The 24,011-nt window shown below is 43.8% G+C and overlaps 2 protein-coding genes across 2 annotated transcripts; both read right to left on the bottom strand.

The window, feature by feature from the left end:
• Positions 1 to 596: 596 nt before the first annotated feature.
• Positions 597 to 1,628, bottom strand: LOC142209959 (olfactory receptor 6N1-like). Its single transcript, XM_075278993.1, has one exon. It carries the CDS (start codon positions 1,626 to 1,628, stop codon positions 597 to 599), a length of 1,032 nt encoding a protein of 343 aa, XP_075135094.1.
• Positions 1,629 to 9,289: 7,661 nt separating this feature from the next.
• Positions 9,290 to 10,240, bottom strand: LOC142209960 (olfactory receptor 6N1-like). The gene has a single exon (XM_075278994.1). The coding sequence runs from the start codon at positions 10,238 to 10,240 to the stop codon at positions 9,290 to 9,292; it is 951 nt and encodes a 316-aa protein (XP_075135095.1).
• Positions 10,241 to 24,011: the final 13,771 nt, after the last annotated feature.

Here is a 24,011-nt window from a genome sequence, read left to right on the forward strand (position 1 = left end):
GTTGCTCTTCAGAACAGGGCACAAGGCTACACGTCTGGTGGCTCTGTCCCCGTCTCCATCCATTATGGCAGGATGTTCGCAGGTTTATTATGGACATCACTGGGGTGGCATTGGAGGACGACCTCTATTTTTCTTTGCAAAATACAGGAACACATTCGTAAACTGGTTGGTTTTATGCTGATCGCCGCCAGGTCCGTCATTCCCTATTGCTGGAATGTAAATCAAATCATTTTTTTTTTTTTTCATGAGTCATTTTATTTGAAACCGGAGTCAGAATCAGCGACTTTTTTCCCAGCTCTGATTCCACAGCCCCAAATACATTTTGTGTACCCTAAATTACAGTAGCAGTTGCAGACTGATCTACACTTCAGTAGATTCTCCTATACCCGTCACAACTAGAGATGAGCGAACACTGTTCGGATCAGCCGATCCGAACAGCACGCACCCATAGAAATGAATGGAAGCACCTGTGACGCCAGCCGGCCGCCGGCAAAGTCAGCGTCACAGGTGCTTCCATTCATTTCTATGGGTGTGTGCTGTTCGGATCGGCTGATCCGAACAGTGTTCACTCATCTCTAGTCACAACCAATTCTAAATTATTTTTGTTTTTTTATAACAATTCTACTGCTGACAAGTTTCGATAGGAATTTTTTGACTTCCTGATTCCTTAGTCCATAGATGATGGGGTTAGCTAGTGGTGTAAAGACGGCGTAGGTGAGACCCACAGCCCTGTCGTACTCTACAGAGTAACTTCTTGTAACACGTATATACATAAAGCCAATGCTACCAAAAAACAGTGTGACAACAATCAGGTGCGCTCCGCAGGTAGAGAAGGCTTTCTGACGTCCATCTTTGGACTTTATCCGTAAAATAATGTGGATTATCCTGATGTAAGAGAAAAGAACAAAAGCAGAAGTCAAGAAGATACCAGAGATGCTTATTGTAAACTCCACCATTATATAGAACCTTGTATCCGTGCACGCTAAAGAGATTAATGGGGGGAAGTCGCAGAATACATTCTCAATACAGTTTGGACCACAAAATGGAAGGAGAGAAATTAAGATGACATCAATGACAGGGCTTAGGATCCCTCCAACGCAAGAGAAGGCAACCAAACGAACATATAGATGAGTTGTCATAATAGATGAGTACATTAATGGCTTACAAATGGCCAAATATCGGTCATACGCCATCATTGTGAAGATCAAGCATTCAGCTGCTCCAAGAGCATGTAGGAAGTAGGCCTGTACAAGGCATCCATTCAAAGAGATCTTCTTCTCATCATCCAGGAGATCGGCCAACATCTTTGGAATTGTGATGGCCGTATAGCCAAGTTCTAAACAAGATAAGGCTGCAATAAAGAAGTACATGGGGGAGTGCAGGGTGCGCTCCCTGCAGATTACGAGCAGTATTACAGCATTGCCACAAATGATGAACAGGTAGATGATGAGAAGGACTATGAAAAGAAGGACATGCAAGTGTTGAAGATTTGGAAATCCGAGTAAGACAATTTCAGAAATTCGAGTATCATTGGAAATTCTTTCTATTTCTTTGTCATCTTCAAATGTTAAATGTAAAAAAAAATAATCGGCAGGTGACACAGAAGTCAGATACGAGAAACCGACCATTTTAATTTCGTAACTTGTGAAAAGTTAGATTGTCCTGATAGATTCATAATTATTTGTAAACGTGGAAAGATCTGGGCCGAAATTTTTGCTATAGCACAATTTTAAAAAGAAAAATATTAAAATTTATTTTTAAAAAAATAGAATATTTGCTTTTAGTTGACCTTTTTTATGACAAAAGGAAAAGGTTAAAAAAAAACCCAAAAAAACTCACCTTACCTGGTTATGGCACGGCTGATGGATTGTGTGAGCTGCTGTTCATGTTGCTTAAATAGATCCTGATGTTCTGGGAATTTATTCTCTAGATGAAATTTTAATTGGCATTTCAAATAATATTTCCCAATTATAAATATTAATTATTGGATATTTTTAACCCTGGTTGGATGTTGTAACAAAGACCGTATGCTACAAAGCATCGATGGAGAGATCTTAGCATTTTATTATTGATATATTGATAGTTTACAAAAAAATTTCTAAACAAAAAAGTCATTTTTAAAAAAATTATTTTACCGAAGGCAAAGTGTCATCGGAAAATGAACCGATATTTAAAGGGGTTGTCCCATCACAAGGATCCTATCTATACTGCTTGTTAATGTGAATGTAAGACTTTTCCTAAATACATTGCTTCAGCAAAACTGCTTTGTTTGTCCACTATATTACTTTATTCTTCTTTTTTTTACACATCCCTTGACTTATCTGGTCATAAGTCAAGTGATGTATCTGCTGCTCTCAGGGGGGAAGGAGGAGGGGCTAAGTGCACGGGAGCGAGCCTGGAGGGGGGTAGTTTACACTTTGTGGGGAGGGAAGGGGCCACCAATACAGACCCAGCATCCGCTGTAATAGAGAGGCGGACGCCGGGGAGTGTAGACGGCGGCACAGGTGAAGCCAGCAGCGGCAGGAGTGATGCTGCTATTCCGGAGGGGAGGGAGGGAGCGGAATAGCAGTATCGCTCCTGCCGCTGCTGGCCTCTCTATTACAGTGGATGCCGGGTTTGTATTACATTGTGAAGGCTGTACGTCCGATGCCTAGTGCATCAGCAGCGCACACGTAGGGCCAGCAGCATAGAAGCGTCAACTTCTCGCCGCTGGCTTTGCATATGTAACCCCGCCCACCAATGACGCAACAAAGTCGGAAGACAGAAGAATTTACTGCAGTGAAGACTAGCGAGTATGCGACGTGGGACAACCCCTTTAACACTAGGTTCCCACTAAAATCAATGGACCCCAATGACTATAGTGGAGTCTGTCGAGTCTCCGTCCATTTGAAACTGAAAAAAGTGGAGAAAAAAGTCCTCCATGCTACGGGCAACATGGTGGCTCAGTGGTTAGCACTGCAGCCTTGGAGCACTGGAGTCCTGGGTTTGAATCCTGCCAGGAACAACAACTGCAAGGAGTTTGTATGTTCTCCCTGTGTTTGTGTGGATTCCCTCCCATTCTACAAAGACATACTGATAGGAAGAAAAAAAATGTACGTTGTGATCCCTATATGGGGCTCACAATCTACATAAAAAAGACATGTAACTGATAGCTATCTTCTTGTGTCTATTATGATCGGTGTCCGTTTTTTGGTTTTCTTTTTTAAACGGACACTTCCCATCTCAATTTTCAGGGAAGAATGCGCCAGAGTCTCCAACAGAGACTGACGCAGATGGTATTGTAGCCAAAGCCCGGTTTTATATTACACATGAAAAGAATTTTTGAAGTTATTTTTTAAATTTTCCCTGTCCTTATCCATATTTATGTTGAAATCCTTCAAGTTTCATAGTGGTCACTAAACCAAGTCACTGATAATAGACTTGACACTTGACAATTCTGTAGGGGATTTCTTTGCAGCAGTCACCTCATTTTTTTTTTTTTTTGAATTCAAAGTTTTTATTGCAAGTTTTTATAACACACAAAAACAGTGAACATCAGGGCCAACCGGCGCCCAAAGATGTACAAAGACAATGTAACAAAGCAAAATGACAAATAACAACTAAAAAAGAAAAAACACCGAACAACACGGAATCATCAGGGAGAATCCCTGGACAAACCAAGTAAGGCAGATTAAAGGATGAAGAGGGAGAAAAGAAAAAGAGTATCAAACCATGGCAGGAGAGTAGAAAAGAAAGAGGGGAGAGAAAAGAGAGGGGAAAAAGAGAAGAAGAGAGAGAAAAGAAAGAGAGAAAGAGAAAAAGAAAAAAAAAAGGAAGGGGGGGAGGGGAAGGGGGAGGGGGAATAGGAAGGGGGGAGAGGAGCGAGCAGAAGACAAACCCGAAAACCCAAGTACCAGCGAGATCTGCAGATAGAGTGAAGGCCTTCAGTTCTATGAAAGAGGACCAGAACCCAGGAGCGTCCGATACTCTCCGGTAGCCTGAAACTGGAACCAGTAAAACCAGGTCTTGATGTAAGCATCAGTCGTGTCCTGCAGGAAAGAGGTAAGTTCTTCCATCCGCATAATCTCATTGACCTTGGAAATCCAGAGGGAGAGAGGAGGGGCTTCTACACGCTTCCAGAAGAGCGGGATACACGCTCGGGCAGCGAGGACCAAGAAGCGAAGCAGAGAACGTTTATATACTTTCACCGAGGACTCGCAATGATTGAGGAGAAACAGGGCCGGACCCAAGTGGTGGGGGGTATTGGTGAGTTGCAAGGTGACACGTTTGACTCCATCCCAAAAGGAGGACAGAGCAGGACAGGACCAGAAGATATGAAGCATGTCACCGTCTTCTTGACCACATCTCCAACACAAAGGAGACACCTGAGGGAAAATAGCGTGCAACCTCGTGGGGACTCCGTACCACCGTGACAAAAGTTTATAACTAGCCTCCTGGTAGCGGGAGCTGATCGAGGTGGCGTGGGAAAGGCGAAAAATTCGTCTTCTCTGATCCCGAGAAAGAGACAAGTCACCTTCCCATTTCAACATAAATGGGGGCACAAAGTCATCCGGTTAAGAGTTAAGAGTCAGCAGTCACCTCATTTACATTACAGACAAGACAGACAGGATTACAATAGAAGATAGCTCCTCTACAGATAACACCAGTGACTCACCATTGCGTCCATTACTGACATTGATGTCGCAGCTTCTCTATTCTTCTCCCTACACAAAGCATTAAAACTAAAAAATTTTCCCATAGACTTCATTGAGTTGACTCCAGCCGATTGCTGCCTATGATTAGGAGACTGCTGTGAAGGATATCTCTAAATGTTATTAACAGAGAAGAAGCTCGGGCAAGAAAGTCATATACAGGAAATAGAATTAAAAATATACCGTGAGGAATTAACCCCTTCCCAATATCCACCGTACTAGTATGGCGGACGCCAGGTGTGTAAAGATGGTGACTGCTCGGGAGCTGAAGACACCATAGCCGCCAGGTGTCTGCTGTTTCATATAACAGACACCCAGCGCTAATGCCCGCGGTCGGTTCCCGCACTGATCGCAGGCATTAAACCCCCGGGAGCCTCGGTCAAAGGTGACCAAGGCGCCATTTTACCGGAGGCGCTACCATTTTCCTGTGAGTCCTATGTAGCCTGCAGTAGGACTGACGGTTTTAAGCAATGCATTGCATTAGCAGTGTAATGCATTGTAATAGTGATCAGACCCCCTGGGGTTCAAGACCCCTAGTGTGTCTAAAAAATGCATAAAAAAGTTTTAAAAAAATATAAAAAAAATAAAAGTTCAAACCACCCCCCTTTCCCTAGTACACATATAAAAGTACTTAAATACTGTGAAACACATACATATTAAGTATCCCTGTGTCCGAAAACACCCGCTCTACAAGTCTATAAAAATATTTTACCCATATGGTAAACGCCATAGTGGGGAAAAAAAATCAAACTGCCGTTTTTTCACAGTTTTGCCTCTGATAAAAATTTTAATAAAAAATGATCAAAGCAATAGCAATTCCCCAAAATGGTAGAACTAAAAAGTACACCCGGCCACGTAAAAAAAAGACGCCCTATACATCCCGTACATGAAGTATAAAAAGGTAACGGGTGTCAGAAGATGGCGACTTTTAGAAAAAGAATATTTTGGCACATATTTGAATTTTTGTTAAGGGGTTAAAATATAAATAAAACCGTATAAATTTGGCATCCCTAGAATTGTACCAAAACATAGAAAAGAGATGACATGTCATTTTGGCTGCACAGTGAACGCTGTAAAAACGAAGCCCATAAGAAAGTCGCATAAATGCACTTTTTCTTCAAATCCACCCCATTATGAATTTTTTCCAGCTTCCCAGTATATTGTACAGAATAATTCATGGTGGCATCATCAAGAAAAATTTGTCCTGAAAACATTAAGACCTCATAAGGCTCTGAGAACAGAAAAATAAAAAAAGTTATGGGGTTTGGAAGGAGGGGAAGTCAAAAACGAAAATCGAAAGATGTCTGCGGTGGGAAGGGGTTAAAGACGGATTTATAAAAGTCACTATCTGGTCTTGATAAATGAATGTAAAAAATGGTGATGAATTCCCTTTAAGCTTGTCCATAATGCTGTCAGAGCCGCCATAACAACTTTCTCAACATTTCACCACAAAATTAGCACAACATGGAGCTTCAATCTACCTTATGGTAAGTCAATAGGGTATGAAGATTGTTGTCTGATGGATTCGGCAGGATGGATCTTTTCAATTGTAACCATGATGCAAATGTAAAAAGCATCTTGCACTAGATTCACACAAGCGTTCAGGTCTCCATCATTTGGGTCCACATGGGGACCCGAAAAAAGGAGACCCTGTCTGCTTAAAAGCGGATACCTGCAGAAACCTGCTGACCCCATAGACTATAATGGGTTCTGTTGGGTTTCCGCCAGGTTTTAAACTGAAACTGGTGGAGAGAAAAATCCTATTTGCAAGACTTTTCTCTCCAATGATTTTAAGCGGAATCTCCTACTAAGACACCAATGCAGATGTGAATCCGGCCTTGGCTGCACTGGAATCACATTTCAGTTTGACAGCTACAAGTTAGTAATAGAGCGAGGCTGCAAAGCTAGACGCAGCTCATGGATAAGACAACTTTATTCTTCAGGTTGGTACAATTTCATTAATACCTCATTTAAGCAGAGGCCCCACATTGAGGAAAAGCTAAGAATGGCTATGAAAGGAACGGTAAATATATTTCTTCTTCTTATACTTCTCCCTTCTGCTTAATCCATTCCTGGTTTTCACTCAAAAAACTGCAGCAAAATCTGCAACAACATAAAAAAATCAGCTTCTCCAAAATGAGCGGCCTCAACCTTATATGGTTTTTGTTATGTTTTACTGCATTGCACTGTCCAGTGGCGTAACTAGGAGCGGCGGGGCCCCGTGGCGAACTTTTGACATGCCCCCCTGTCGACTAACACCAACGCCGAAGACCTCAACCGACCCCCTCCTACGCATTCCTGTGAGCTCTATTATGCCCCATAGTGCCCCCTGAACACACTATTATGTCGCTCAGTGGCCTCTCACACAGTATTATCCCCCATAGTGGCCACTCCACACATGATCCCCCATAGTGGCCCCTGCACACAGATTTGTACCCCATAGTGGTCTCTCCACACAGTATTATCCCCTATAGTGTCCCCTGCACACAGTATTATGTCGCTTAGTGGCCCCTGCACACCCTATTATGTCGCTTAGAGGCCCATCCACACAGTATTATCCCCCATAGTGGCCCCTGCACACAGTATATTCCACCATAGTGGCCCCTGCACACAGTATTATGTCACTCAGTGGCCCCTGCACACAGTATTGTACCCCATAGTGGCCCCTACACACAGTATTATGCCCTACTGTGAACACCCTTAAACAATTATTATACTTTGGGGTCTTTTCAGACCCCAGAGTATAATAATCGGAGACCCAGGGGGAGAAAAACATAAAAAAACTCTGTTACTCACCTATCTCCCGGCTCTTACGTTGTCGGCGTCCGCTGTAGTCCATCTTCAATTATGTCGGATGTCACATGACCCGGGACGTAGGCCGGGGTCATGAGACGTCAGACGACTAGGCCTGAAGCCTACCTGGATCGTGGAGAGGTAAGTAACAGTGTTTTTTATGTTTCTTACGTCTCCCGGGCTTCCGATCATTATACTCGGGGGTCTGAAAAGACCCCCCCGAGTATAATTATAGTGTTTGTGGGGCCCGCGGTGTCACTTACCAATCCCACTCCTGCCAAGATCGGTAAGTAAATAGGGTCTGTTACCCAGCCGGTACTCCAGTTGGTACTCGAGCCCGTAACGGCCTATTAAGAAAAAAACGCAGCGGTAGCGGCTGTCGCCGGGCCCCTAATGTCCTGGGCCCTGTGGCAGCTGCCTCTGCTGCTACGGCGGCAGTTACGCCACTGGCACTGCATATTCTGACCGTCATAACATTCTCCATTGTGATATTTCATCTGTGGAAATGTTTTTTTTCTAACATAGCCAGCGCATCAGAGGTTAGGGTAAGGATGCGGCAAGACCATAGAAAAACGCATAAAAGTTTTGTGCTCTCCCGTGGGTCAGTGAGAAGATTCGGAGGCAAGGAATACAAACTAGAGTAAAAAGTATGGAACATGCAGATTATTTCACTGCTCCTTCAGGGTGCAGTTAGGCATAGGTTGTACCCCTCTTCATGCGGTCAACTGCTTAGCCAGAAGTATATAAATATGAGTTCACCCAGGGCTGTATGTAATTACATACATGTCACGCCCATGTGTGCTTCCAAAGTGGGGCCGAGTGTGCAGCGGAATGCAATTGCATGACACTCGGAGTGTATTCCGTTATGCATTGACTTCTATGGGGGCTTCTGATCCGTTCATTTCCAGATGATTATAGATCAGGTCCTATTCTACCCTGTGTAATTGGAACGGAATGGATCAGAAGCCCCATAGACATGAATGCATAACGGAATACATTCCGAGTGTCATCTGATTGCATTTTGCTGTAAACTCGGCCTCAAATCGGAAGCAGACTCGCTTGAGTGCATGGGGCGTAACTGTATACCGAGGGCTGTGGAGTTGGTGCCAAACCACTAACTCCGACTGTTTTTCCAAAGCCCAACTCTAACTCCAACTGCTTCATAAATGGCTGAGAGCCATGGTCAGAGAGATGCAGTAAAGATCCTCTAATTTATTAACTGATTCCTATAAAAGTAAATATTTAACAAACTATACATGTAATTAATTATACATTATTAATAATCATAGAATATCATTAAAAATAGTCATGTAGAGTGCAGGAAACTAATTACAAGATCCTTTCTAGGTGCTACAGACTCCCCTCCCGTCCTCCATAGCATTTTTCCAATGGTACCCACCCAGGGCACGATGCTACACGTCTCATGGATCTGTCCCATTACGGCATGATGTTCGCAGGATTATCACGGGCATCAATGGGGTGGCATTGGATGATGACTCGGCCCCTTTTCTCCTCTCTATTTTTCCTTGCAAAATATAGAAACACATTCGTAAACTGGTTGGCTTTATGCTGATCGTGGCCAGGTCCATCATTCCCCATCGATGGAATGTAAAACCAAATAAAACATTTTTTCACGATAAAAAAAATATTAGTCATTTTATTTGAAACCGGAGTCAGAATCGGCGACTTTTTTCCCAACTCCGATTCCACAGCCCCAAATACTTTTTGTGTACCCTTAAATTATGGTAGCAGTGAAGGCAGTGGCTTCAGTAGATTCTCCCATACCCGTCACATCCAATTCTAAATTATTTTTGTTTTTTTATAACAATTCTACTGCTGACAAGTTTAGATAGGAATTTTTTGATTTCCTGATTCCTTAGTCCATAGATGATGGGGTTAGCTAGTGGTGTAAAGACGGCGTAGGTGAGACCCACAGCCCTGTCATACTCTACAGAGTAACTTTTTGTAACACGTATATACATGAAGCCAATGCTACCAAAAAACAGTGTGACAACAATCAGGTGCGCTCCGCAGGTGGAGAAGGCTTTCTGACGTCCATCTTTGGACTTTATCCGTAAAATAATGTGGATTATCCTGATGTAAGAGAAAAGAACAAAAGCAGAAGTCAAGAGGATAATAAAGGAGCTTACTATAAACTCCACCATTATATAGAAGCTCGTATCCGTGCACGCTAAAGAGATTAATGGGGGGAAGTCGCAGAATACATTCTCAATACAGTTTGGACCACAAAATGGAAGGAGAGAAATTAAGATGGTTTCGATGACAGGGCTTAGGATCCCTCCAACGCAACAGTAGGCAACCAAACGAACATATAGATGAGCTGTCATAATAGATGAGTACATTAATGGCTTACAGATGGCCAAATATCGGTCATACGCCATCATTGTGAGGATATAGCATTCAGCTGCTCCAAGAGCATGTAGGAAGTAGGCCTGTACAAGGCATCCATTCAAAGAGATCTTCTTCTCATCATCCAGGAGATCGGCCAACATCTTTGGAATTGTGATGGCCGTATAGCCAAGTTCTAAACAAGATAAGGCTGCAATAAAGAAGTACATGGGGGAGTGCAGGGTGCGCTCCCTGCAGATTACTAGCAGTATTACAGCATTGCCACAAATGAGGAACAGGTAGATGATGAGAAGGACTATGAAAAGAAGGACATGCAAGTGTTGAAGATTTGGAAATCCAATTAAGATAATTTCAGAAATTCGAGTATCGTTGGAAATTCTTTCCATTTCTTTGTCATCTTCAATATTAATGTTAAAGATAAAATTCTAGATACATAAATCTGACAAATGCAAAAAATAGTGACATAGAAGTCAGATAGGAGAAACCGACCAATGGTCTAACTCTTTATTCCTCTATTGTATCTACAACAGACATCATTAATAAAATTATCTGTCAAATATACAAAATACTGCAAAATTACAAAAATATCCAAAAGTATACTTGCCCATTTGGAGATGTTCTAAACTATCCTTCACAATTTGGCCCTTGTCCTTACTGATATTCCCAACACTACTATAATGGGTTTACGATACTGTTCACATGTAGTGGCCAAAAACTGCACCATTACGTCTTACAGAGAATCGGGTTTGACATATAAAAGTCAAGAATGAGCTTAAAAAACACCTTATAGATTCCTAATTATTGTGGACCAGAATTTTTTATAGCACAAAAAACATTAACAAGTAATATTAAAATGAATTTGAAAAAATTTAAAACATTTGACTTTTTGTAGGACAAAATGTTCAACGGTCAAAAACAAAAAAATTCTACCTGGTTACTGCACGGCTGATGGATTGTGTGAGCTGCTGTTTATGTTGCTTAAATAGATCCTGATGTTCTGGGAATTTATTCTCTAGATGAAACTTTAATTGGCATTTCAAATAATATTTTCCAATTATGAATCTTAATTATTGGATATTTTTAACCTGGTTGGATGTTGTAACAAAGACCGTATGCGTAGTATAGATGGAGAGATCTTAGTATTTTATTATTGATATATTTTCATTGTTAATAATCAATGTTAAAGGGATTCTATCATTATAATCCCTTTTTTAACTAATACCAACTAGGAATAGCCTTAAGATAGGCTATTCTTCCGCTACCTTTAGAATTCTTCTCCGTGCCGCCGTTCCGTAGATATCTTGTTTTTTCTAGGTATGCTAATGAATTTCCAGACAGCACAGGGGGCGTTCCCCCATGCTCAAACAGCACTGAGGGCATCCCCGGTGCTGCGTGAAAACTCTCCAGAGCCACCTCCATCTTCTATAGGCACGCCTCTCTGCTGTGTCCTCTGCGTTGTCTTCTTCCGGTGATCCTGACTTTGGCATCTAAATACCGCGCAGGCACAGTCGGCTCTGCCATCAGGCTTTGGGTAGAGCCGACTGCACATGCCTGATCAGCCATTTTCTTATGGCCACTTAGATCAGCAGTATGGCTCTGATCAGCCATTTTCTTAGACGAACAGTATACTCATGTATGTCAACCAGGGGTCGATTCAGGAGAACTCCCTATAGCCTACCTGTAACTTCACTTTCATGAAGGATTATAGTAAGTCAAAAACAAACCACACCTAAAAGATTTCACCTTATCTTAAGATGTGTATTAATAAATGGAATCAAAGATGCAGTGCATATAATACTGCAATAAACAATGTACAAAAGCCTGCAGCACTTACGGTGTACACAGTATTAATGGCCTGACAATATTACCTGCTAGACTACAAGGCCCTAGGAGGAATGTCTTTCAGCTAGGCATACAGTAAGCAGTCAGTACGTGGTCTTGTTACAGGTTAAGCACTTGTATATATGTCTAGACCCTATAAGGCCAATGTTAACCTATAGGAGACTATGTATGCAATAAACAATTTGCTAAATTAAAAGTTTAGAGGCTTTAACTTACACCTAGGCGTCCATTCACACTATGACATTTGCTAACTCTGAGAATGGCAGTACAAGATAAACAAATTAGGCCTTGTCACGAGCCCCATCTCTGGCCACAAGGGATTTTTAGAAGAAAATACTGAGTTCAGGAGAGAGAAGGGAAAAAATGCCCTCGTAGGAGCAGGTCTTAGTCTTAAGAGGATTTACGAGTTGCAAAGTCCTCCTATGTGAAATGTTGTGATATAACCTGTGATAGTAAAGCTTTGTTCTGGACGTTCTCCACACAGATGGGATAATGCAGATCCAGCAGTAACTTCTCCTTTTGGTGCTCAGCTCATTGTTAGATTAGCTCTGGTCAGAGCTCAGTGGTGTAACTACCGGGGTAGCGGCTGCCACAGGGCCCGGGACATTAGGGGCCCAGCGACAGCTGTTACCGGGTAACAGGCCATATTTACTTACTGATCCTGGCAGGGGCCGGGATCGGTAAGTGACTCCACGGGCCCCACAAACACTATTATTATACTCGGGGGTCTGGTTCATGGGTACCAACAGTGGGCATAATACTGTGTACAGGGGCCCCTATGGGGCATAATACTGTGTGCAGGGGCCACTATGGGGCATAATACTGTGTGCAGGGGCCACTATGGGAGATAATACTGTGTGCAGGGGCCACTATAGGGCATAATACTGTGTATTGGGGCCACTATGGAGAATAACACTGTGTGCAGGGGCCACTATGAGGCAGAATAGAGCGCGCAGGAATGCGGGGGGGGGGGGGCAGTTGGATTGGGGGGCCATGTCAAAAGTTCACCACGGGGCCCCGCCATTCCTAGTTACGCCACTGTCAGAGCTGGGCAGTCTTTTCATCCCTGAGGGGGGGATTTCTGTGAATTAATAGCAAGTATCTCAAAATCAAAATGGAGGAGGGTCTATCTCTGGGAATACCTCAGGTAACATGGTGGCTGCTCTCTCACTGTGCCTCAGGTGACACTGTTGTAGCCGGCCTTGCTCTTGTTTCTCTCTATCTCTCTCTGGTTCAAGTGAAATGGAGGAGTCTTTTCTCTTTCCCCTCAGATAAGATGAAACCGTCTCTGCAAATCTGCTGCCAGATCAGATAGAGGATTCTTCCTACCCATCTCCTCCTCACCGCTCGGCCATTGTAGTCTCCTCTTCCTCCTCCCTCTGTCAGGCTCCGCCATCTTCCTCTCCTAGATTACTCAAAGTGAACATTTACAAATAACGTTTTTTCCTTTATAGGCCGACAGGATTTCTCTCACATTTGGATTGCTGTGATAGCTTCTGTATCCAAGGATCGAGCCTTATAATAGACTGACAGACAATTTTCTTTGGAGCAGTCATTAGAATTTAGACAGGATTACAATGGAAGATAACACCACAGACTCATCATTGCATCCATTACTCCCCTCCCTGCACCCAGTATGAAAACTAAAAAACCTCTCCCATAGACCTCATTGAATGGGCTCCAGCCTATTGCCGCCTATGACTAGGAGACTGTGGTAAAGCATATCTCTGAATGCTAATAACAGAGAAGAAGCTCAGGCAAGAAAGTCATGTACAGGAAATAGAATAAAAAAAACAGGAATTAAAAATCAGATTTATAAAAATCACTATCTGGCCTTCATAAAAAATGGTGATACATTCCCTTTAAGCTCGACCATTATTTCACCGCAAAATTAGCACAACAATATTCATGGAAGAGCTTCAATCTACCTTACGGTAACTCAATAGGGTATGAAGATTGTTGTCTGATGGATTCGGCAGGATGGATCTTTTCAATGCTAACCATTAGAGATGAGCGAACACTAAAATGTTCGAGGTTCGAAATTCGATTCGAACAGCCGCTCACTGTTCGAGTGTTCGAATGGGTTTCGAACCCCATTATAGTCTATGGGGAACATAAACTCGTTAAGGGGGAAACCCAAATTCGTGTCTGGAGGGTCACCAAGTCCACTATGACACCCCAGGAAATGATACCAACACCCTGGAATGACACTGGGACAGCAGGGGAAGCATGTCTGGGGGCATAAAAGTCACTTTATTTCATGGAAATCCCTGTCAGTTTGCGATTTTCGCAAGCTAACTTTTCCCCATAGAAATGCATTGGCCAGTGCTGATTGGCCAGAGTACGGAACTCGACCAATCAGCGCTGGCTCTGCTGGAGGAGGCGGAGTCTAAGATCGCTCCACACCAGTCTCCATTCAGGTCCGACCTTAGACTCCGCCTCCTCCGGCAGAGCCAGCGCTGATTGGCCGAAGGCTGGCCAATGCATTCCTATGCGAATGCAGAGACTTAGCAGTGCTGAGTCAGTTTTGCTCAACTACACATCTGATGCACACTCGGCACTGCTACATCAGATGTAGCAATCTGATGTAGCAGAGCCGAGGGTGCACTAGAACCCCTGTGCAAACTCAGTTCACGCTAATAGAATGCATTGGCCAGCGCTGACACGCCAACACGGCTTGTTTGCTTTTTTTTGTTTATTTGATACGATTAGACTTTACTCACCTTCATTCCAGTTCACTGACCATCAATTAGTGTCTTCTGCATTGTCTCTTCATGGGCTTTTGAGCCCGGTGGAGTTTAATTAAACTGATTAACGGATGTTCTGTCACAATGCAGATGGGAGGATATCCGGAATTTGATTTTAAACAGTATATATACACATATGTGTTTGCTTGTGCCTATCTTGAAACCATGACTAAGAGGTAAAACCTCGAAACGCGTTGGTTTTTTGGTTTGTTCTACCATCCCATCTGCATTCTTCAATGTCCTGTATATACGCTGATTTTAAAGGGAGCATGTCTCCGAAATAAAAGTTTATTTTTTATACAAAGAAGCATCAGAGTGCTGGATATCCATTTAGTGCTATAATGGAGTCTGCACAGTTTCCACCAGGTTTTATACTGAATCTGGGGGAGAGAAAACTGGGCCTTGCAGGACTTTTCTCTCCAACGATTTTAAGTAGAATTTCCTACGGAGACTCCATCACAGATGTGACTCCGGCCTTGGCTGCACTGGAATCACATTTCAATTTGACAGTTACAAGTTAATAGAGCGAGGCTGCAAAGCCAGACGCAGCTCATGGACAAGACAACTTTGTTCTGCAGGTCTGTACAATTTCTTTAATACCTAATTTTAGCCGAGGCCTCACATTGTGGAAAAGCCGCTTTTTTTTTCTGAAGATTTTGTTGCTTTTTTTTTAAAAAAGGAATGGGATATTTATAGGAAGTTCTTATGCTTCTCCCTTCAGTCCATTTGTGGCTTTTGCTCAAAAAAGTTCAGCAAAATCTGCAACCTAGTATATACCTAGTACAGGGGATAAGCAGGGACTGTGTGCACTGGCTCATAGCAGGAATACATGGGATTCTCTGATGGTTCACCTTTTGATACATTTGGAGCAAATCACTCCAACTCTCTCCTTTACATGGACTGACTTAGTATATACCAGTTACTATGGGTCACTGTCTGGTAAAGCAGGCTTTGCTTAGTGGCCCCTTTCCGGGTTTGTTATAGGGCCCGTAGTCTATTCCCTATTTTTATGTAAGACCCTCTGTCTCTCTTGTGTTCAGTTGCTCTTGCTGACTGAAGGATGCATGCACAGTGTTCTCCCCCATCAGAGGTACCAACTCCTATAACACTGAACCCCGTGGTTTTTGCAATGTAACCTATATGACATTGTAATATCCCAGTGACCAGAGTGATGTAAAGCTACACTTTATTATAGGCAGTATCAGCAGCCACATCTACTGCTATTATGTAAGGAACAATCCGGAAAAAAGACAAACATCACAACGTACTTTTTTTTTTTTTTTTTTTTTTTTTTATTGGCAACATTGTAATTAAATTATTACTGGCCCCTTAAATTAAATAATGGTCACAGTGACTGAGAGGTCAGGAGGTCAGGCATGATGGATGGCAAAGAACTTTCTGTTCAGTTTGACCAGTCCTACCTTTATCCTGAGATGAAAGCCACTGGACCCGAAGATCCAGAGGAAGGCAAAACAAACCCCCCGGAGAGTTCTACCTCAGGGGAGCCAAAAATTCCTTCCTGACCCCAGAAATGACGATCGGATATCTCCCTGGATCATATTTGGCCTGCTGCCTACTCCAGCGTCGTCCTGCGAATCCAGCGTCGTCCTGCGAATCCAGCGTCGTCCTGCGAATCCAGCGTCGTCCAGGGAATCCAAGGAAATTTTTTTGTATGCTGTAGACATTCTACACTCATTGTGACATCATGGAATGTCTGTGATGTCATGTGCCCTGTGATGTCATGTGGTGTCTACAATACAGCAGAGATCAGAACCATAAGCCATCATGTACATGATCACTATTACAGATTTATAACAGTGACTGCACCAACATAAAACTGTTTCATAGCCCAACATGTAAGCCATGATATAGCGTGATATATGACACAAATAAAGGAAATACAGCAATAATCTGTGACATGTGACCTGGTGAGGACGCAGTTTCCCCAGTGATAACAGATAATGGATGGGTGTATGAGCTGCCAGACCCGTAACCATCAGTTTACCACCAGGGAATCCTCATGTATAGAAGGGATTGTCCATATGAGGGATCACCTATAAGGCCGGGTTCACACATGCCCATAGCTGCACATTGTCCATAGAAGCAGATTTTTTAAATCTTTCTTGTAATGAATTGTTTTGGCAATCAGAGTAAGAAATACATTGCACAGGGCTTCATAGGCCCCACGTAGCTAAAGTGGATGGGATTCTAGAAAATCTCATCCACACAACACAAAAAAATACACGCAGTGGAAATACAGCGAATTCCAAAACAGTTGTGTTTTTGGAAATCGCAGCATGTCAATAATACGTACAGATAGGCTGGAGGTTTCCCTATGGGTGTAATAAAAGTAGAAAGCCTGCAGAGGTTCTGCGAAAAGCACTGCAGGAAAAACCACAATTCATTTCTGTCTCGGTTTTTCCCGCAGCGCGACGTGGGGCCTTAGCCTAACTGAGATTTATGGGAAGTTACATAAGGTGTGAACAAAGCCTCAGCATTGAATGCCCCTCCTTCTTTGCCCCCTATTTAAAGTCCCCCTCCATCTTTGCCCCCAGTTTCTTGTCCCCCTTCCATCTCTGCCCCCAGTTTCATGGTTGTGGTGGGGAGGTCCCGCGGTAGGGGCTGGACTTCCCAGGCCATTTGGTGGCTCTGAATGGGTTTATACTGTAGTGGACTAGAAGGGATGATGAGCACCAAGGAGCTTTAAGAGATTAGTGCCCCTGACCTGGTGGGTAAAGTCTGAGAGTAATATTCCTGGTGCTAGGGGAAGATATATATGTATTTAGTTCAACTGGTTTTGGGCTTTGAGGATCTCCTTCATCGTGTCATCATCGTTTATTATTACAGTTGGGTTGGGGGTAGACACTTGGCTTGCTGAAATCATGCCGAATACACTTACTTTCTTGGAGGGCTTCAAACTTCTTCATGCGGACAGGCTTGCAATATTTGTGAACGAGAGATGGTGTAATCCAGGACATATTGTAGTTAAGAAACAATTGTGTGACAGGGATATTGAACTACTAGCTGTGAGCATGAGACCTTATTACCTGCCAAGGGAACTATCACATGTTATCATACTGGCTGCATATGTCCCCCCCTCTGCAAAAGCTGAAGCTGCCTGTGAGGTGCTACATGCTGTGGTGAGCCATTTGCAATCATCTTACCCCCATGCACTCCTCCTGGTGTCTGGAGACTTCAACCATGTCTCTCCAGCATCCACTCTACCGGGTTTCACACAGTATGTAACCTGCCACACAAGGGGCAACAAAACTTGCTCTTTGCCAATGTAAGGGATGCATATAATCATCTGCCCTACCGCCCCTAGGCAGATCGGATCACAACCTGGTACATCTGCAACCCAATTACACTCCACTGGTGCGCAGAGAACCAGCTGTTACCCATACAGTGAAAATTTGGTCAGAGGAAACTGTGGAAAACATCTTGTGTGGTACCAGTCCCAAAGAAATCCAACCCGATGGGCTATGACTACTGACCTGTAGCACTGATATCCCATCTGGTGAAGGTCCTAGAGAGATTGGTCCTGACACACCTACGTCCCCTAGTGAGCCCCGCACTGGATGCCCTCCAGTTTGCCTACTGGCCAGGCATTGGGGTGGATGATACCATCATCCACCTTCTTCACAGAGCTCTCTCTCACCTGGAGAAACCCGGGAACACTGTGAAAATAATGTTCTTTGATTTCTCCAGTGCTTTCAACACCATTCAGCCATGACTACTGAGGGACAAGCTGGACCATGTTGGAGTGGACCATCACCTATCCAACTGGATCCTAGACTACCTGACAAACCTACCTCAATATTCGAGAGCCCGGTACTGTGTGTCTGACACCGTGATCTGTAGTACGGGGGCACCACAAGGTACAGTTCTTGCCCTATTTCACACTGCTGACTTTAGGCACAACTCATCCAGCTGTTACTTACAGAAGTACTCAGACGACTCTGCAATACTAGACCTCATCACTGATGGCGACAATAGGGAATACAGAGACTTAAATCAGGATTTTGTTGAATGGTGCCAGCAGAACCACCTCAGGATTAACGCTGGGAAGACCAAGGAGATGATGATGGACTTTAGTGAACGGAGAAGTGCTCTGATCCTGGTGGAGATCCAAAGGACTTGCATTGAGATAGTCAAGACCTATAAGCACCTGGGTGTGCTCCTTGAAAATAAACTAGACTTGCCTGATCACCTGGGTGCGCTGCACAGAAAGGGTCACAGCAGACTCTACCTGCTCAGGAGGCTGAGGAACACTTCTTAGGGCCTTTATCAACTCTGTGGTTGCTTCAGCTATTTTTTTCAGTGTAGCCTGCTGGGGGAACAGTATAAGAAAAAGGGGCAGAAATAGACTTGACAGGCTCATCAGAAGGGCCAGCTCTGTCTTGAGGAGCTCCTGGACCCAGTACAGATGGTGGCTGACAGAAGAACACTGTCCATGGTGAGCTCCATGCTGGAGAATAAATCCCACCCATGTATGAGACCTTGACAGCACTTGGCAGCACTGTCAGTGACCCAAGTGCTTCAACCCAAGTGCTTCAACCCAAGTGTGAGAAGGAGCGCAATCAGAGGTCCTTCCTCCCAACCGCAGTCAGGCTGCATAATCTCCATCAGACCAGCCGAAGATCGCTCCGCATAGAGAACTAAATGATCCTGAAGTCTTCCTTCTTTCTCCTCTCCCTTAGCTGCTACAGACTCCTAGTATATCTTCTTTTCCTAGCACATGTCTACTTTTGTAATATATTACTATTTTATTATCCTGTTTCTGTATTACTATGCTGCTGTAAAATACTGATTGGCATCGCATAGCGCACTATGTCGGCGTGCATGCGCAGGCTATCCACAATTGAATGCACAAGAGATGGGCGCTGCTCGGCAGCGACGCACCCGATTGGCCGCGTCACATGACTAGTAGGCGGGTCTTCCCCTTTAAATAGTCTGGACGTCTCTGCTCTACCTCAGGGCTGCACAAATGCTGGGGGAGCGGGGACGCTATAGGTTTATTGCTCCTCATGATGTTCGAAACAAAAAACTAATAAGTTAGAACTGAAACAGAATATAGAATGAAGAGAGAATACTAACCTCTGATGAATAGCCAGTTAGTTCTGGGCTAGGAAACGCGTCAGGTGTCTCTTGATGGGTTAATAATAGAGATGAGCGAACACTAAAATGTTCGAGGTTCGAAATTCGATTCGAACAGCCGCTCACTGTTCGAGTGTTCGAATGGGTTTCGAACCCCATTATAGTCTATGGGGAACATAAACTCGTTAAGGGGGAAACCCAAATTCGTGTCTGGAGGGTCACCAAGTCCACTATGACACCCCAGGAAATGATACCAACACCCTGGAATGACACTGGGACAGCAGGGGAAGCATGTCTGGGGGCATAAAAGTCACTTTATTTCATGGAAATCCCTGTCAGTTTGCGATTTTCGCAAGCTAACTTTTCCCCATAGAAATGCATTGGCCAGTGCTGATTGGCCAGAGTACGGAACTCGACCAATCAGCGCTGGCTCTGCTGGAGGAGGCGGAGTCTAAGATCGCTCCACACCAGTCTCCATTCAGGTCCGACCTTAGACTCCGCCTCCTCCGGCAGAGCCAGCGCTGATTGGCCGAAGGCTGGCCAATGCATTCCTATGCGAATGCAGAGACTTAGCAGTGCTGAGTCAGTTTTGCTCAGCTACACATCTGATGCACACTCGGCACTGCTACATCAGATGTAGCAATCTGATGTAGCAGAGCCGAGGGTGCACTAGAACCCCTGTGCAAACTCAGTTCACGCTAATAGAATGCATTGGCCAGCGCTGATTGGCCAATGCATTCTATTAGCCCGATGAAGTAGAGCTGAATGTGTGTGTTAAGCACACACATTCAGCACTGCTTCATCACGCCAATACAATGCATTAGCCAGTGCTGATTGGCCAGAGTACGGAATTCGGCCAATCAGCGCTGGCTCTGCTGGAGGAGGCGGAGTCTAAGGTCGGACCTGAATGGAGACTGGTGTGGAGCGATCTTAGACTCCGCCTCCTCCAGCAGAGCCAGCGCTGATTGGCCGAATTCCGTACTCTGGCCAATCAGCGCTGGCCAATGCATTCTATTAGCCCGATGAAGTAGAGCTGAATGTGTGTGCTTAGCACACACATTCAGCTCTACTTCATCGGGCTAATAGAATGCATTGGCCAATCAGCGCTGGCCAATGCATTCTATTAGCTTGATGAAGCAGAGTGTGCACAAGGGTTCAAGCGCACCCTCGGCTCTGATGTAGCAGAGCCGAGGGTGCACAAGGGTTCAAGTGCACCCTCGGCTCTCCTACATCAGAGCCGAGGGTGCGCTTGAACCCTTGTGCAGCCTCAGCTCTACTACATCAGAGCCGAGGGTGCGCTTGAACCCTTGTGCACACTCTGCTTCATCAAGCTAATAGAATGCATTGGCCAGCACTGATTGGCCAGAGTACGGAATTCGGCCAATCAGCGCTGGCCAATGCATCCCTATGGGAAAAAGTTTATCTCACAAAAATCACAATTACACACCCGATAGAGCCCCAAAAAGTTATTTTTAATAACATTCCCCCCTAAATAAAGGTTATCCCTAGCTATCCCTGCCTGTACAGCTATCCCTGTCTCATAGTCACAAAGTTCACATTCTCATATGACCCGGATTTGAAATCCACTATTCGTCTAAAATGGAGGTCACCTGATTTCGGCAGCCAATGACTTTTTCCAATTTTTTTCAATGCCCCCAGTGTCGTAGTTCCTGTCCCACCTCCCCTGCGCTGTTATTGGTGCAAAAAAGGCGCCAGGGAAGGTGGGAGGGGAATCGAATTTTGGCGCACTTTACCACGCGGTGTTCGATTCGATTCGAACATGGCGAACACCCTGATATCCGATCGAACATGTGTTCGATAGAACACTGTTCGCTCATCTCTAGTTAATAATTGTAAGGTGCAGGCTAACAGTTGTATCAAGGGAAAATGAAGTGATACACCAGTGGCATGAGCTAGCTAGTGTTTAAAATCCCTGCTGGAAACCAATTACAGCGGAGTGATTAATGTGTCTAATAGGCAAACACATAGATTAGAAGGAGCATTGTGAGCTTGAGATTTCTTACCAGGAGATTACAATAAAAGCTGTGTGTCAAACATGGAAACGTAGTGAGCACATTTGTTGCATGTGGACTCTTGGAGACAGGAATATAGTCTAATAAACCTGCTATAGCCGTAGGTTGTGGATTGAGCAGCTACAGAAGGGACAGATCTGCTTTTTATGTTTCACTGTTCACTAATTGTTTTTGTTTATTGGGATTTTCTTTGGAATAAGAGATTTTAGCGAATACCGATAAAGCTTTAGTGTTTTTATATATCCCTTATCTTTGTGATACCCTCACGACAGTTTTTTTTTCTATTTTGGGAATGTCTATTGCTTTGATCACCTTTTATTCCAATTTTTATCAAAACAGGGAAAAAAATGGCAGTTTGGCACTTTTGATATTTTTCCCGATACAGCGTTTACCCTACGGGAAAAAATATTTTTATAGGTTTGTAGGCCGGGCGTATTCAGACACAAGAATACCTAATGTGTATATGTTTCACAGTATTTAAGTACTTTTATATGTGTTCTAGGGAAAGGGGGGGCAGATTTGAATGTTTAATATTTTATATATTTTTTTAACCTTTAGCATTTATTAGACCCCCTATTGGTCTTGAACACCGGGGGTTTCATCACTAATGCAATGCATTACAATGCTAATGCATTGTAACATATCAGCATTTGTATGACAGGCTGCAAAAAGCAGCCTGCTATACAAATGAATGGCAGACAAGCCTGGGACCCTTCAATAGGTTCGCGGCTGTTATGCCAACGGGGCTATAAAAATTTTGCTGTCAAAACCCAGCAAAATGGTGGCACCCAGCAGCTTTGTTATGCAACCGGTGCCTTCTCTGAAAGATGGTTTGTAACCACCAAGCTAGTTGCCTCTTGTCACACTTATTGCCTCTCCTAAGAGTTCTGTAGCCACTATGTCATGTCAGGAGTAAACTCTCATTTCAGTTACTTGTTGTGTTTAAACAATAGGGTAAGTTCATACTGAGTTTTTTGCGGGCAGATTTTTTTCAGGTAGAACCATCATCTGTTTTAGCAAAAAAATGCCTTCCATCTCTCCCATTCACTTCAGTGGGAGTCAGGCCAATATATTTCCCTACTGGAGCACAAGTAAAGCCATGTCATGAGTTTTAGATCTTTTATTGACAAATGCATCAGGTTTATGCGAAGAATGAATATTTGCAGTTTGGATCTTTTTGTTTCAAGACTTCCACAATTCGCCCTGACATGTTGTATATCAGCTTCTAGGCCAAGTCCTGACTGGTGACAACCTATTCTTACCAAATCAGTGCTTGGAGTTTGCCCACAATTTCTGTGTTTTTGGTTGTCCACCTGCTTTTTGAGGAATGGCCACAGATTGAGCTCATAGACCTAACGTGTTAAAGTTTTGTTCACCCCACCACTTAGTTATCCCTTTTGCCTTGTGACATGGTGGTCTCGGGATGCTTACTCTTGGCATGACACAGGACTCTTCGTAGCTATGGCAGCTCTTCTTTTCTTCTCTGGATATCCAGAAGCTAGCTCTGTCCAAGAAAACATCAAGGACAGCTTGACATTCTGCAAGAAATATGGAGATTGAACTGCAGAGAGCTGGGGTAAAGTTATTTCCTCTGATGAAGCCCCCTTCAGAAAAGAGTAAGTGCACTGACTTTTACTTCTTTGGAGCAATGGCAACACCCTCATTTTTCCAGTGAGGTCATTTGCATATTAACAAACAATGTGATGGAAGCAGGGAAAACATTTTATGATTGAGGTGACCCTAACCTATGTATCTGCAGGGATGGGGTGATATGCTGGTTCTGGTGACAGTAACCTATCTATCTGCAGGACTGGGGTGATATGCTGGTTCTGATGACAATAACCTATCTATCTGCAGGACTGGGGTGATATGCTGGTTCTGGTGACAGTAACCTATCTATCTGCAGGACTGGGGTGATATGCTGGTTCTGGTGACAGTAACCTATCTATCTGCAGGACTGGGGTGATATGCTGGTTCTGATGACAATAACCTATCTATCTGCAGGGCTGGGGTGATATGTTGGATTTTGACAATCCTAACCTATTTATTTGTGAGGCTGGGTATATATGCTCTGTTCTGGTGACCCTAACCTATCTATCTGTGGGGCTTTTTTAATACTCTGGGGTCTGGATACACTAACCTATCTATCTGCAGGGCTGGGTGATATGCTGGTTCTGGTGACCCTAACCTATCTATCTGCAGGGTTGGGATGATACACTGAGTTCAGGTGTTTTCTATAGATTCCGATCATATTAATCTTACTATTTTCTTTTTGCATAAAACAACAGTAGATATCATTATATGTAAAGGAAGCATTCTGTAGCATCTTCCTCACTTTTCAGCAGGTATTAGTTCCCATCTATGCAAATTTTAAACAACTCCTCCAGCACCAAATCTGCCTAGGCCGCTCCCCTCTGCCAATCCCTTCACTGGTTATC

This window comes from Leptodactylus fuscus, chromosome 6, assembly GCF_031893055.1.
Source record: "Leptodactylus fuscus isolate aLepFus1 chromosome 6, aLepFus1.hap2, whole genome shotgun sequence".
Taxonomy (NCBI): Eukaryota; Metazoa; Chordata; class Amphibia; order Anura; family Leptodactylidae; genus Leptodactylus; species Leptodactylus fuscus.